We start from the raw sequence: 14,741 nt of genomic DNA on the forward strand, positions 1-14,741 counted from the left end.
TTTATTCTGAGTGATGATAATTTGCAATTGCTTTTACCAGCATTGTTTTTAATTTCGCACATTGTTATTTAGTCTATTTGAATCATTAGTAATTTTTTTCTGACGAATTCACATTTGCGCTTATGTTGATAGATTTATTTGTATTTGCAAGAATTTAATGATGAAATCTTAACCTCTTACGAACGCTTATACTCTGTAAAATAAATAGTGGCAACGTGTGTAACGAATACATAGAAAATGTAATGCATTTTACACACATTTGATACATGATATTTGACACAGATATTGAACGAGAATCACAATTTTTGACAAAAAAAAAACCAGCAAGATTTTGTGTTGCACGAAAATCCATTCTTTTATATATTTCAATCACTCTGATAATAAACGTATTTCTAAATTATAAATATATAAAGTTACAAAAAAATAATTTACTTTTAGTTTTAGATTTGATAAATGGCTTAAAGCTACCCACCGAAAATACTATTGTCGTTGCAAAATTGTTTTTAATGCATGAATTCTTGTTCTGTCCTTTTGCATGTAGGGATTCGGGTTTGTAACCTTCGCTAACAGTAGCGACGCAGAGAGAGCACGAGAACGAATCAATGGTAATCGAGTTTTTTTTTTTTAATAAAACAATAATATCAAAATACTTTGCAGCTAGGACTTATTAAAACCAATTGGAACAATCAAACAAATAAAATTAATTTTCCAACTTAAATAATGCATATTCTGTACTATTTTTGAATTTAATAATTAATATAAAATATTTACATATTTTTATATTTCTTTTTGTTGTTTTTTCCTAAAGGCACTATGGTTGAGGGGCGCAAGATTGAGGTGGTGCATGTGTTTCTTTATACAATTTTAATTGATACGTTTTTTTCCATTAATTTATTTAATTAGTTCATTTGTGGATTTGCTTTTTATTTAAAATTTTCAAATAATACAATAATTTTATCCATTAGTTATTAATTTGAGAGCAAAAATCATAAATGCCCAAACGCAAAAGAATAATAATAGCAACAGTTTTTATGATTAAAAAATTAACGTCTAATCGTTTGTAGAGATATGCAATTGATTCATCATTAATCAACAAATTACCAAATTTTATATGAACAACTGTCTCTGTTAAACCCTTAATCACATACAAGATGAATAATCTAAAGCACACAAATTTATTAACATCAAGTATAGACTTTCAGGTTAAATTAAATAGATTAAAAAGCGTCACATGTTTTGCAAACAATATTACCTAAAATATTTGTTGCTCGCCTTTTAATTTTAAAAGTATTTTATAAAATCTTTTGCCAAATGTTGATATTTGAATATTAGAAATGGTTAAATAGATTAGTCACACATACATTTGATCTGATTTTATTGGATGTGATAATTATTTATTGCACAAACTAACTTTCAAATTATCATCAAATAGTTTGATAATATAGTAAACATATTTGTTGACGCATTCCAATGATGAGAGAGCCCACTTCTGGTTTAAAATATATTTCATAAAGATAATTTTCACTTATTTAATAAGCTTGCAATTTTGCATTTCTTTCAAAACAACTTTTATATATTGATCATGTCAATTTTGGGCAGTGTTTAATGAAATTTGTAGCTTGAAGGTCTTCAATTATTGTATAAAAGATATTTGCATGATTATAGTCACTGCCATTTCCCAATCAGACAATATATTAAGTTGACTTGTCAGCTCAATATCTTGTCTTCTTCTACTTTCTACGATACATTGTTCATATTTTGGGTTCAATTGGAACTTTATTTCGATTAATGTATGAATTCATATTGTTATTATTATTCCTGCGAAAACATGTAGTAAAATATTTTGCTAATCTAGTATCATTACTTTGGTAAAATTTGTTAAATATCTTTTTTTTATATCCAAATGTTTTTGTTGCATCTTTATCATTCGTGTAAGCGTCTCATTAAGTTTTTGTGTCACAATTTTGTTTTGTTGTCGTGTGTTACGTGATAATTGATTTAGCTTGAAAAAAATTATACGACTAACATATCATTTTGCTACAACAATTCCATAGGTGAATAATGCAACGGCTCGTGTTCAAACAAAAAAAACACCAACTCCAGTTGTGCCCAATGGTAAGCAAATATTTGTTACTTTATTGCCCATAAAGAATACAGTATAGTCACTTTGACAAATTTGATACGGGATACAAAGTATACTGCAATATTTAAATGTATTTCTTTTTTTGTAATTTACATAATTGTTCACATTTTTGTACAGAAAACATTAAAAAATAATTGTATAAACAAATATATACATTAGGATGAACGGTTTCCAGTCATAAGACACATTTTTGTATATAATTCCATTTTGTATGCAATTCTGGAAACTTTTCATCCCATGTAGGTTATATATCAATATATTTTTTTGGCCCTGCATTCCATTATAATAGCAGATGAATCAGATTTATTAGTGTAAACATGATAAAGAGTGTTTATTTTGTTTGGTATTTAAATGCTTCTGAGATCTGAATCATCTTCGTTTTAAACTATGCTGTTAACAATCTTAGACTTACCGCTAATTTTTTTCTTTCCTATTTCAACCAATTTTTTGTGCATGTTTGTGCTGGCAGTTTGTGTTCAATGGCCGGAAGGTAAGAATATTCTTGTATTTAAAAAAATCAATATACTGCATTAATGTGAATTAGTTTTATTTAAATTCTTTGAGATGGAAAAGTTTTTTTTCTTATGTGTTACATATCACATGAACATACGAATTATATCGCTTGCTCAATTTAGTCGCGTTATCATACTTCAACCATGTGTATAAATTTATGTTTTCGATCGCCTTATAATTAAGTTTGCCTTCTTTTCTTTCAAACTTATACAAAAAAAAATTTACTTCGAGTTTTTCATTTTTCATGTGTATTTTTTACTGCACTTTCCAATTGTCGTCCCAATTGCGTACAGCATCTGTGTTCTAGATAGGAATTCTTTTGCTACACTGGCCTATTTATAGAATCGTATAGAATTGGTTTTGAATTCATATTATTCAAGCATTTATCCATTACCAAAATGGCCCTTGCAAAAATGTTTTTGGTGATAATGACTTATTAATTGTACGAATCTATGTGCTATGGAAGTATATGCGATTTTATTTTGAATAACGTAATTTTCCTTTACAATTTGTTTTGTCCAATGTATTAGTGTGCAAATGTGATGAGCGCGATATACTTATACAATTTGGTGGTTGTATTAATAACTTTACGTTTTGATTCATTTCAATTTATGTGTAATAAACACGAATTTAATTTCAAGTAGTCATTTAATTTCAATGTGCTATTTTTTGTTTGTGAAAATAATAACATTTATATAAGGATTGTCAGCAAGAGATTGTCTTTGTTTTTCATTTGCAAATTATTTTTTGTTTCATGCATTTGCTATAATTTGTACGAAATTCACAATAAACCCATACAGTGTGCGCACTGTATACAAAACTACATGTAATTTTACATGATTGATTAAGTACACTAGTGCCACAATCGATTCGAGAAGAAACATATTTGAGTATAAAACATTAAATCGCAGCAAACTATGTAGAGCGGTAGCGGTAGCTATAGTGCTAAAACGCGCTTATAAAACATCACCGTCGTAATCTTTTGTGGCGCTGCCGTACGTGCTTATGCCAAGAATCTCACTGTATGTACAAACTTTTCCAAATTTTACAGAGTATATAAATTTTGCAAATTCAATTTCTACAAACCTTTGTAAGTGCATCACCATTTGTTGTTTTCCGATTAGATTTGATATAGAGCTCAATAATGATTTCCAAATTTCCATTATTTACAAATAATAATCTGCATATACATAGTTTGATTAGATCTAGTACGAATAAAAATGAAACACAATAATGCACCTCCTATGCAGTTCACTTAAATGAAGTTAACACTTTTTTCATGGAATTACTTAATTACTTAATGTAACTTTTACTGAGACACAAACTTCATGTATTTATGCTAAGCCTGTCAGATCGCCTGGATAAGTCCGGGTTTATTTGGATTTTCATAACAAAATCCTTCTAAAATTGTCCGCGAGAAATGCCCGAATATTATCCAAAAAAAAAAAAACGGATTTCGCACGGATTTTTTTACAATTTTCATTGTTTTTTCAACATTAGTGTTATTAATTTGTATTTTAACTCTTATCGAAAATGTTAATTGAAATTGCAATATGGTGCCATGACACCTACACTTGCTCAAAGATTGTATTACAATTTTTTAACAGTCAATGATATATAAGAAAGATGATACTTAAAAAAATCGTCCAGATTCGCCCGGTAAAAATGTCTGGCAGGCTTAAAAATGTATACATATGTTTAGAATATTAAAAAATAATAATTATTATTATAATAGATGCATATTGTGCAAAACATGAGAATGTCTGTTATTATTGTAAAACAGATTATGATCTGTTATATATCCAAATGAAATATTAACACAAGTCACGAATTTTAAAATTATTTATTTGCAAATTACGTAAATCGTGAATATAAATAAACAATTTCTCAGTTTTCATTCGAGCAAAATAGATAAATTCATTTCGCATTAATATAATGCTTTTTAAACGGATTAAGCAATTAGAAGAGCCATTTAATTCCAAATTAGAATATATTTCTAATTTTTGGCTAAAAATGCGGAATCCAGGATTACCTTACATAATTACATTTATATCTTTATAATGGATTATGTTAGTAAATTTCAATATCAAAATATGATTAGGCTATAGAATGTCGATGACATCGATGGCATGGCCATTTCTGAGTTCGATGAGAAATGGGGCATCTGTTTCACCAGCTACATCACAAGCAACTGCACACTTAACACCTGCTCAACAACTTTTATTGGCTCCACGAGCTGTTCATAGACGAAGGTATTTAAATTTTGTTATGTGCATCTTCTTGATATGTCTCTTGCTAATCGCCTTGTGAACGATAATAAGCTTATATCTCAATTCAAATCTAACCCCAATAGCAATAGACAAGATATATCGAAGTATGTAAAATGCATTGTGTACTAACCAACTGATCTTCATTGTTGATAAATATTTGACTGACAAATAATTTTCAGTAATTGTGCATTTCACATAACAACAGACACACTTTGATAGTTTTTTATCCACTATGCGTGAGTAATTACGACTAACGTCCAAATCCTATCTTTATAGAATCGATTCGACTATGAGCACATCACATCGATTTTAAAATGATTTCACTACGTAACCATTTAAATAAACATAAACTTAAAACTCGAAATTCATAAGTCAAATTGATCGAAAATGAAAAACATCTGAGACAAACTTAAGGCATGCAACTACAAAGCATGTATTGATTTGTTGTTACGAATAGACACTACGTCTTTCATTCGTCTTCATTCAAAAAGTTTTTTCATGAGTTTGTTTATAATTATTCTTTCTATTCAAGAAATGTTAGCAATAAATAAGTTATTATTATTAAAAAAGGAAATAAAAACAAGGAAAATGTAATTGATCGACTGCAACCATTGAAATGTTTGAATACATTTTTGCTCGTCCATTATTTACTTTTAATTGCCTAGTGCACAATTAACATCTTGAACACAGGTCAACCATACATTTGAAATAAATTTCTTATGTTTTTGTGCATGTTCTGAATTCTTTGGCATCGTCGAAAAAAAACCTGGATCCGAAGTAACCTTCTTTATTCGATTCTCTCTTGGCTTTAAGTGGATTCCATTGGTTTCGATCACTCAAGTTTAATTTATATATTTTTTCTTTAAGATTAATTTTCGTGTGAATAATTTTTACGAATACTTTTTTGTCATGGTTTCCGAAATATATTCCAAAATTTTGATTTCGTTACAATCGATTTATACATGTGAAAATGCAGAGTGAATGTGAAGTACTTACGGTAAAAGTTTGGCATATTTGGAATGATCGACTTCTGGAAAATAGAAGAAGGATTTCATATTGATAGACCATGATTCTTATGAAAATTTTAGATATATTACGAGGGACGGTAGTCCCATACATCCCATACATATACATGCATTTTGTACCAGATTTTGCATAGATGCGTCACTTCTATATAAATGCTAAAAAAATGTAATGCGTAAAAAATTCTTTTTTCGATTTTTGACCATCTAATTTTTTTTTTCATCTCTCTATAGTTTTTTCAATTGCCTGAAATTATTTTTTTCGAACGTAGAGAAAGGGAAAGTGAGCAAATATATTTCTCTTTTTTTTTTAATTCGTTATATAAATGGTTCTGGTCTTGATTCGTCATTTTTGGGACGCTTTTTTTTAGTTTTTCATCAAATGGACTTTAAAAGGGACCGCAATATTTTATAGATCGTTGAAAATGGATTTGTTATACTATACTAAGGCACTAAATTTAATAATAGACTATATAAAGTGATCTGGATTTTGAATGTATGAGCCTTCTGCACTGCATGTCTGCAGTGATCAAGACACACACACACACACTTCAATTCGATTTATCAGATATAATATACGGCTGGATTAAGCAGCTGTCCATATTGCCCTGGAAAATTTTTCATTATACTACACAGTAATTATTAATGCTATGAAATCAGATTCTAAGCCGTTGAGATTAGTTCAATATAAATCACAAAGTCTTGACGTAAAGTCTCACTGTGGTTAAAATACAAGATTATTATAAATGGCAGCGATGATTTACAGCTATTTCCAATATTGTCAATAAATACCTTAAGCGTTTAATTATATATATACATATTTTTAAAATTTAATTTATGGTTTTTTGATAACTAACCGCATGCATTTTCCTTTTACTTTTTCGTATATTTTTGGCACGCACAAATTTTGACCACATAAAAATCAAACAAACAATACAAAAATGAATTCAATCGAACATTTTTATCATCACCACCAACAACAACATCAATGAACAAAAAAAAATCAATATTGTTTCGTAAAATACGAATATATGTTATGAAATAAAATCAAAATGATGGAATCGTTTGAAACGAAAACACTCAAACCATGAAAAAAATCAAATGATAATCTACACACATAAATCACGTTAAAACAATCAGCACTGCGTGGAGTAGCAATTCAAAGAGGACGAACGGCTCGAACTGCTGCTGTTTTTCCACCAGCTGGAGCGACCGCTACAGCTTTTCGTTTACCAACTCCGCTTGCAACAGCTGCAGCGGCGAGTTCAGCTAATGCTTTGCATGGATTTGCGCCGTAAGTAGTACTACCTATTAATTTAGCAATCAAACCAAAAATTGAATCAACAATGAGAAAAGTAAAAAACGCAAGAATCTACAATACTAGACTTGTCTGAAAAGTATGATACATTTGAGTTGATAGAAATCGGTTTACCTATCCAAACTTTGAATTCTAAACTAATGCTTTAGAGTTTGAAGTCCAGTGACCAGTGTTGAAAATGGAGACTCATCGAATTTGCAACTTTAATATTTTATACAATAATATTATTCTATGAAAATATTGGAACAGATCAACAGTTCTTGATTCATGCTAATGTGCAAGACTAAAACATTTAATGAAAGAAAATTGTAAGACTATTATGAAGAATCACATTAATTTTACTGAATTAAGTAGTAAAAAATCCAAAAGATATATATGATTGAAACTGATTGTTTTAGAAAAAATCTATTTTCAACTCACCGGTATATATTTTAAGTTGTAATTTTGTCAAAACAACAAAACTGCAGTAAAATCAATATTAACCCTCTAATGCATTAATTTTTTTCGACATGAGAGCTATTTTTTCATGATTGTTTTGGTTTATAATTCCTTAAAAAAATAATCGAAATTCAAAAAAGTGCATAGTTTCCTCAAAAAATGCCATTGACAAAATCAGAGAACAATCAAAACCATTGTTTAAACTGCAGTGAAACTGCTATAAACAAAGAAAATGATAATTTTTTTGTCAAATTTCTGTTTTCACGTACAACCGTGTTTATAATTAAAGAACCGATTTACATCCAATTGTCAAATGACCGGAAAATGAAAGTTTGAACCTTACTGAATGTATTTTAATTCATAAATAAAATCATTTGTTTTTAATTATAAATTTTAGACAATAATTTATACACTCCGCCTAAAGGCAGAGCTATGCACTAGGGGGTTAAAACGAATAAATAGTGGAAATATTTTTCGAATCTAATGGATTTTTTAAAATATAATGTTTTTGCTCAAAAATCGCATCAAATCGTATTTTTATCAATCTTGAAATCAGCTAATTCGTGTTTTGTCTCATTTGAATTCAATATGATTGAATAAATGAGACTTTTGGAAAAGTTTACTTCAGAAATGAATTAGAAAACGAAAAACAAATATAAAATGTTATTGGTGATCAAAAAAAGAGTAACTTTAAACCTTAGCCTAACAAATGCAATACACAACGTACACATGAAACGTCATTGCACTGCTGTTATTGTAGAATTTACACAAGTGTGTATTACTGCGGATTAATATGGATTACTACTCACAACATAGAATTACTTTAAACAAAAATTATTATTCAAGTACTGCTCTGCCCCTAGCTAGCGGTGATACTAAAAAGAATTGTGGTTTAAAGAAATTTTGAACAATAAGAGACTATGTTTTTAAGTAAAACCTTGAGATATTGAAAAAAAAAACAACTCGAGCGAATAAAAAAAATAGAATTTTATTGTTAGAACGATCGACTATAAGTCCTGTCATCCAAGACAGTCGTTAATAATATTTATTTCGAAATAATTAATTGTGATATTGAATTTATTTTAACAAACAGTTTACATTTCAAAAATGACCTCTTTCAATATAAAGTGACTGAATATCTGTAAAAAATCTACTAATTTACGATCATAGTAAACTAGCTTTGGCGTGAAAAATTTACAGTGAATTTTGAATAAGAAATATGGTCCAATCAAATCAGACACAACATACCCTCTGATCAAAAAGTTCTCGGAAATTGTAATAAAAAACACACTCGAATACATTTTTAATGCAAATCTTTATTGTCACCTTCAAAATAACTACCATTAGAATTAACACATGCTTCCCAACGTTTGATCCATTCATCCATGCACTTGGCATAGGCCGGCGCTGAAATCTCGCTAAGGGCCTTTTTCGATTTTTGTTTGATGTTTTCAATTGTGTCCAAATGCTTACCACTCAGTGGCAATTTGAGTCTGGAGAAAAGAAAAAAGTCACACGGAACCATATCTGGCGAATACGGTGCTTGAGCAATGACTTTGGGTTGATTTTTTGCCAAGAATTCACAAACAACGAGAGCCGTATGGGATGGCGCGTTATCGTGATGCAAAATCCATGAGTTTTCGGTCCACAATTCTCGTCTTTTCAAGCAAATTTTCTCGCGCAAACGCTTCATAACAGCCAGATAATACTCTTTATTGACGGTTTGACCTTCTGGCAAGAATTCGTAATGGACAACACCGCGATGGTCGACCAGAACGAGGCTTGCCTTCAAAGGTCTCTCGCCCCTCCTTGAATGCTTTGTACCAATCGTATGCTGTTGTTTTCTTGATGGAAATATCCCCAAAGGCTTTCTGTATCATTTTTAATGTATTCGCACAAGAAATTTCATTCAAAACACAACATTTCAAACACACTCTTTGTTCACTTAATTTATCCATTGTAAAAAATCGAAAAACGCACTCGGATTGACCAAAACAAACCGCTGTCAAACACATACTAGCTAACATATTGCGCACAATTTTTGCACATATATCGAGATCGATACTACCAACCTAACAAAAAAAAATTTGATCATACGCGAACCGCGCTCGATTAAATTCGCGATTTCCGAGAACTTTTTGATCAGAGGGTATTTTAAATATAAACATTTCAAAAGATAAATTAATTATAAATGTCTAAACATTAAACAAATTTGATACTGTAATATTTTATCGAGACTCGATTCTAATTGTGATTTTTTTTTTCTTTGTTATAATAATGAGCTTGCTTTTGTCCTTGTATTTTGTGAATGAAATTTAATCAAGTACAGAAGCATGTATTTATTTATTTTTGTTTGAGTTTAATCCCTCAGTTGTAATGCAAAAAACTTGTGTTCTAGTATAATATTCTTGAATTTTTATTTTCGTTTGATTAAATTTTATAAGGGACATTTAAAAAAATTGATTTCTCGCTTACTGTTACAAGCTTAATTGTTGTTCGTTTTTTCGTCAGAGATATAAGTAATTGCTTAGATTAGTGATTCATTTGAAAGTAAATATATATGAACGTAAGTGAACAACAAACGATTTCAAGTATTCGGAAATAAAATATACCAGTTTTTGAATTGCAAATTATTTATAAATAAAAAAAGCATGTTTGCACGCTTGATTCCGTTGTTTTTTGATCAATTTGAAACCTAAAAAACAACAAATGAAATATTACGTTTCTTTTGTTAGAACACTTATTGCAATGTTGAATATCCAATATGAAATTATATAGACAGCAAGTTTATGATTGAAATGTAATTATGTTTTTTTTTATGTAGAAAATAATCTGTAAGTTAGTTCGTGATCACCTGCAAGTTTGTGTTTATTCACATTTTGAATTGGCAAGTAGAATTAAATAATAATCTATTTAATTTAATCTTTTATTTTGGGTATGTGAACATGTATTCTAAGCATTGACTTGAATTATAATGATCATAAATTTCGTCAACATCAACGTTTTTAAAGCATTGTTTTTACTGGTAAATATAATATATTAATATAGTGAAAGAGACAAAATTCAACAAGTAATAAACAAAAAAACAGAGACATATGGCGATCGTTTACTTACCTTAGATTATTTTGGTTCCTAATAATAGTTCTTGCACATTTTTGTGATATGCAAGGGGTACATTGATATCACCGCGAGATAATAAGAAACATAGTCGTGCACGTCATATTTGCCAGAAGAGTTTAGAAATTGTTTTTATTTTTCAAATATTCTCATCTTTTCCGAAGTCGATGTCTATAAAAAACAAAACGAATTGACTTTATTCACGCATTGATTAAAGAATTAGAGGAGATGATCACATATAATTAGAATTTTGAATAACACTTTCCAAAAATTAATATATAGTGGAAAAATAAACAAACGTAACCAATCTTTAAACGACAAGACTATTTAGTCAGATTAATCATTAAAAAATCTTCATTCATTAATCTGCTTTGTTTACCATCCTTTCTATCCTTGAATGTAGTTTTTTTTAATGAAACGGCAAAAACAATTGTGTCATTTAAATGTATCATAAAATTTTTGAAAACCATAACTAAATACTTAATTTTTTTTAAGGAAATGAAAATAGAGCTTTGATTGATATCATTTTAAGCTCGTGTTTTGTAAATATAATTAGTTAACTTAAGAATGTGTTCGTTTTTTCATGCATACAGTTACACATTTCAACAAATCAGAATGAAACAATGTTGTAGTGCTCGACTAACAAATATAACTATGAATAATGTACGTTACTCTTTAAAATTGTAATTGTGGGCTTGCCTGCACCATGCAACACAACGAATATGAACATAGTATTTATAACACAACTATCTCTAGTGTGGGAAAACTTAAATCAACAGAAAAGAGCGCGAGAGATTTATGATGTAGATGTGTACGTCACTTTTTTGTAAATAAATGTGTTTTAATTTCCATTTATTTCATAATTACCAAATATTTAAAAACTAATTCCACTCAAAATTCAACTGACTTTAAATGTGAACTTCATCATAAATTTTGGCATCTATCTCGCTCTTTTGCTGTAAGTTTTCTTACCAAGCAAACATTACCAAATTACAAATATGGTGATGTTTTGATTAATTTTTTAATTACTTGCTTAATACTAACCCTATAGTGGCTTGAATTCCAAAATATTTCAAAAAATAATAAACAACAACAACAACTAACTCATTATTTTTACATAACATAAAATATAACTGATAACAAAAAAAAATTTGATTTATTTTTCTTCGCGCTATTTAGTGTCTACTACGATCCATTCTTGGTTGCAGCAGCCCAACAGGTTCAAGCTCAAGCTCAAGCTCAAGCTCAAGCTGCAGCAAATTCTATTCAAGCAGCTCAAGTTGATCCCAACTATCGTCTTCAGGTTTGTGCTTTCAAATTGTTATTGTTACCATTTTTTCTTCTGTTTACTTACGAATTTTTCATATATGTATCTTTGCATTCTAAACGCAAAGGAAATATTGTATTTTTATTATTGATCGTTACACAAAAAAAATAAGAGTTGGTAATGGTCAGTAGTTAAAATATAAAAAGATTGTTTGATATTTTATTTATCTATATTTTTTATATATATCTTTTTTTATTTACAAAATTGCAAACATTTAAATTGCTCAATTCAAGTTTGAATGATCAACGATTGTCAAAAATGTCCGTTTGAGAAAAATTAAAAAAATGTATATGAGATTTAAAATTCAATATCCAATACGTTTTATTTGACAATTTATGAAAAATTCAGTGGTTCAAACAAATTTTCCCTAATTTTCGCTATGTAGATTGATTCGAAATCTAAAATCATACAGGCACAAGCATCAAATCCATTAATAAATAAAACAACCATGACTCAAGCAGCGGCAGCGGCAGCGGCCAATAATGTGCAGGTTGCACATGTCGCACAAGCACAAGCACAAGCACAGGCTCAAGCACAGGCACAGGCTCAGGCTCAGGCGCAAGCAGCACAACAAGCGGTTGTTGCTGGACAACAAAATGCACTAATCGCTCATGCACAGCAACAACAAGCCGCATATGCAATTGTAATTATAAAATATAGTTATGAGTACTCTGTAATATAAAATGCATTGAATATTATAGTGGAATTTTCAGCAGAACAATCCAAATGGACTTAATGTTAGCCTAGTTAATCCTACTGTTTAAATGTAGCTATTTTCGGAGCACGATGTTTCAAAAGAAAAAAATTAAATGTCACTATCCTACATCATCGCGTAAAATGAACGCTTTATAAATTTGTATTGTTCAGAGTCAAATGAATCAATATAAATTGTCCAAATAGCAGACATTAGGTTTGAGCTATGGATATAGCGGTTGCTATTTCATAGCTGCTATTCATAGGCGCTTTTTATCTCGTTTTAATGCATTTATGCATATTGTGCGTTATTCTCTACATCTCTCACGTACTCACATTCAAATGTACAAAATAATAGTAGGCTATGATATTCTTACTCGGTGTTACACACAGCACACGAATTAAATAGCGCCTATGAATAGCACCTATAAAATAGCAGCCGCTATATGCACAGCTCGAGCCTAATGTCTGCCAAATAGTCACATACCTTTATAGTAAATATTGCGACCGACACTTAGATCTCGATTCGACCATTTACTTCACGTTTTTCGTATCGACGAAATTTCGTTTCCATGCAAACACCAGGGCGTGGCCGATTTCGTCGTTGTTTTATTAATTGCTGATTTGTTTTTCGTGAAAGAATTCGACTTAAAGGCCCTTCGGATCATCCCCCAAAATATTTTTCGGAACCCTCATCAAATGGTAGAAATATTTCGATTTGCTAGGGATTTTTGCCGAGAAAAAATCTTTTGATTTGGGATTTTTTAGTCGTTTTTTGAGTCAATTTTTTCGGAATGTAATCAAAAATACCTTTTTCAACCTCTTAAAAGAAAATCTTTCAATTTGCTAGGGAAATTTATTCTTGCGAGGACTCCTACGCAATTTTACGATCACAACAAAGCATTTTGTTGAAATTGCTGTGGAATTTCAAGTTGATATGTTAAAAATGAAATTTGTCAAACAATTGATACGATTCTTTTTTCAGAAAGTTACAGTGTTAACATTTTAAATTGTTTATTATCTTGGAATTTCATTTTATTCATATCGGATGTTTTTCTAATCCATTTGGAATTTTCACTAAAAATATCCAAAAAAATTGTTTTTTTTTATTGAGTTGATTTTCTGTCAGAACTTGAAATAATTATTTAAAAAAATAGCAGATATATTTGTAGAAGTCAATCGAGAATGCTGTCTTTGGAGTTCTTTAATTTCGGATTTTGGGATATTTAGACAAAAATTCATTTTTTTCAGCCGGCAGCTACATTGAATGCAGGAATTTCAGGCATGCGAGCAGCATATGGTGCAGCAGCCACGGCTGCCGCAGCAACAGTTCCAAATCATAGTTTGGCAAACTACGCAATGGCAGCTGGGTAAGTTCTTTTGAACCTTTGGACTATGACTCCTAATCATCGAGGATAACATTTTTCAACGTGGGAAACATTGTTCATCATTGTCTCATTTATTTTCTTTGACTTTCATTTATTATCCTTGACATTTTGATATGATTGACATATATTCGTGATTTACCACATGAGCATTCCTTTTAAATATATAAATTCTTTCGGAATAAAGAAGCGTCAAATTCAAATTCTATACCTTTTTTATAAAATAATAATAATATATAGATGTCCAATTAACATCGAAATATTAACATATCTTATTACTAAATACGAAAAATCCTTTATTAACTATTAACAACCAATCATACTACGCATAATAACATGAGAAGTAGTATTAAGATCGATGTTAATAGCGAGTAGTAGTATGTTTATTATCTATTAAGATGTCGAAGTTAATACGCGCCATTTGCAATTTTGCACAGCAAAATACAAGTGTGAGTTGTGTGTTAGTAGAATGTCGATTGTAAACAAGTGTGAATGCAAGGGTGAGCGAGACAGCA

The 14,741-nt window shown here is 29.8% G+C and overlaps 1 protein-coding gene across 6 annotated transcripts; it reads left to right on the forward strand.

The window, feature by feature from the left end:
• The first annotated feature begins 484 nt into the window (after positions 1 to 484).
• On the forward strand, positions 485 to 14,728 carry LOC116344706 (regulatory protein zeste-like). 6 transcript variants are annotated; one of them, XM_031773380.1, is made up of 8 exons: positions 497 to 605; positions 809 to 837; positions 2,055 to 2,115; positions 2,613 to 2,633; positions 4,758 to 4,908; positions 12,001 to 12,124; positions 12,534 to 12,791; positions 14,093 to 14,728. In XM_031773380.1, the coding sequence occupies exons 2-8, from the start codon at positions 814 to 816 to the stop codon at positions 14,213 to 14,215; spliced, it is 762 nt and encodes a 253-aa protein (XP_031629240.1). In that variant the 5' UTR covers positions 497 to 605; positions 809 to 813; the 3' UTR covers positions 14,216 to 14,728. The 6 variants fall into 6 exon arrangements, with proteins under 6 accessions (XP_031629242.1, XP_031629240.1, XP_031629239.1 ...); XM_031773379.1 differs by lacking the exon at positions 4,758 to 4,908 and adding an exon at positions 7,089 to 7,242 and having other exon boundaries at positions 508 to 605; XM_031773384.1 differs by lacking the exon at positions 4,758 to 4,908 and adding an exon at positions 7,089 to 7,242 and having other exon boundaries at positions 512 to 605; positions 12,561 to 12,791; positions 14,093 to 14,726.
• Positions 14,729 to 14,741: the final 13 nt, after the last annotated feature.

This window comes from Contarinia nasturtii, unplaced genomic scaffold (assembly GCF_009176525.2).
Source record: "Contarinia nasturtii isolate CC-2019 unplaced genomic scaffold, AAFC_CNas_1.1 Cnas_scaffold_1180, whole genome shotgun sequence".
Taxonomy (NCBI): domain Eukaryota; kingdom Metazoa; phylum Arthropoda; class Insecta; order Diptera; family Cecidomyiidae; genus Contarinia; species Contarinia nasturtii.

What these genes read in the sequence shown, in the direction of transcription:
- LOC116344706 (XM_031773379.1), top strand. Translation starts at nt 814, where the DNA reads ATGGTTGAGGGGCGCAAGATTGAG. An exon ending in TTGTGTTCAATGGCCGGAAG is followed by an intron (nt 2,634 to 7,088) that starts GTAAGAATATTC and finishes TAAAACAATCAG; the next exon opens with CACTGCGTGGAGTAGCAATT. An exon ending in ATCCCAACTATCGTCTTCAG is followed by an intron (nt 12,125 to 12,533) that starts GTTTGTGCTTTC and finishes TTCGCTATGTAG; the next exon opens with ATTGATTCGAAATCTAAAAT.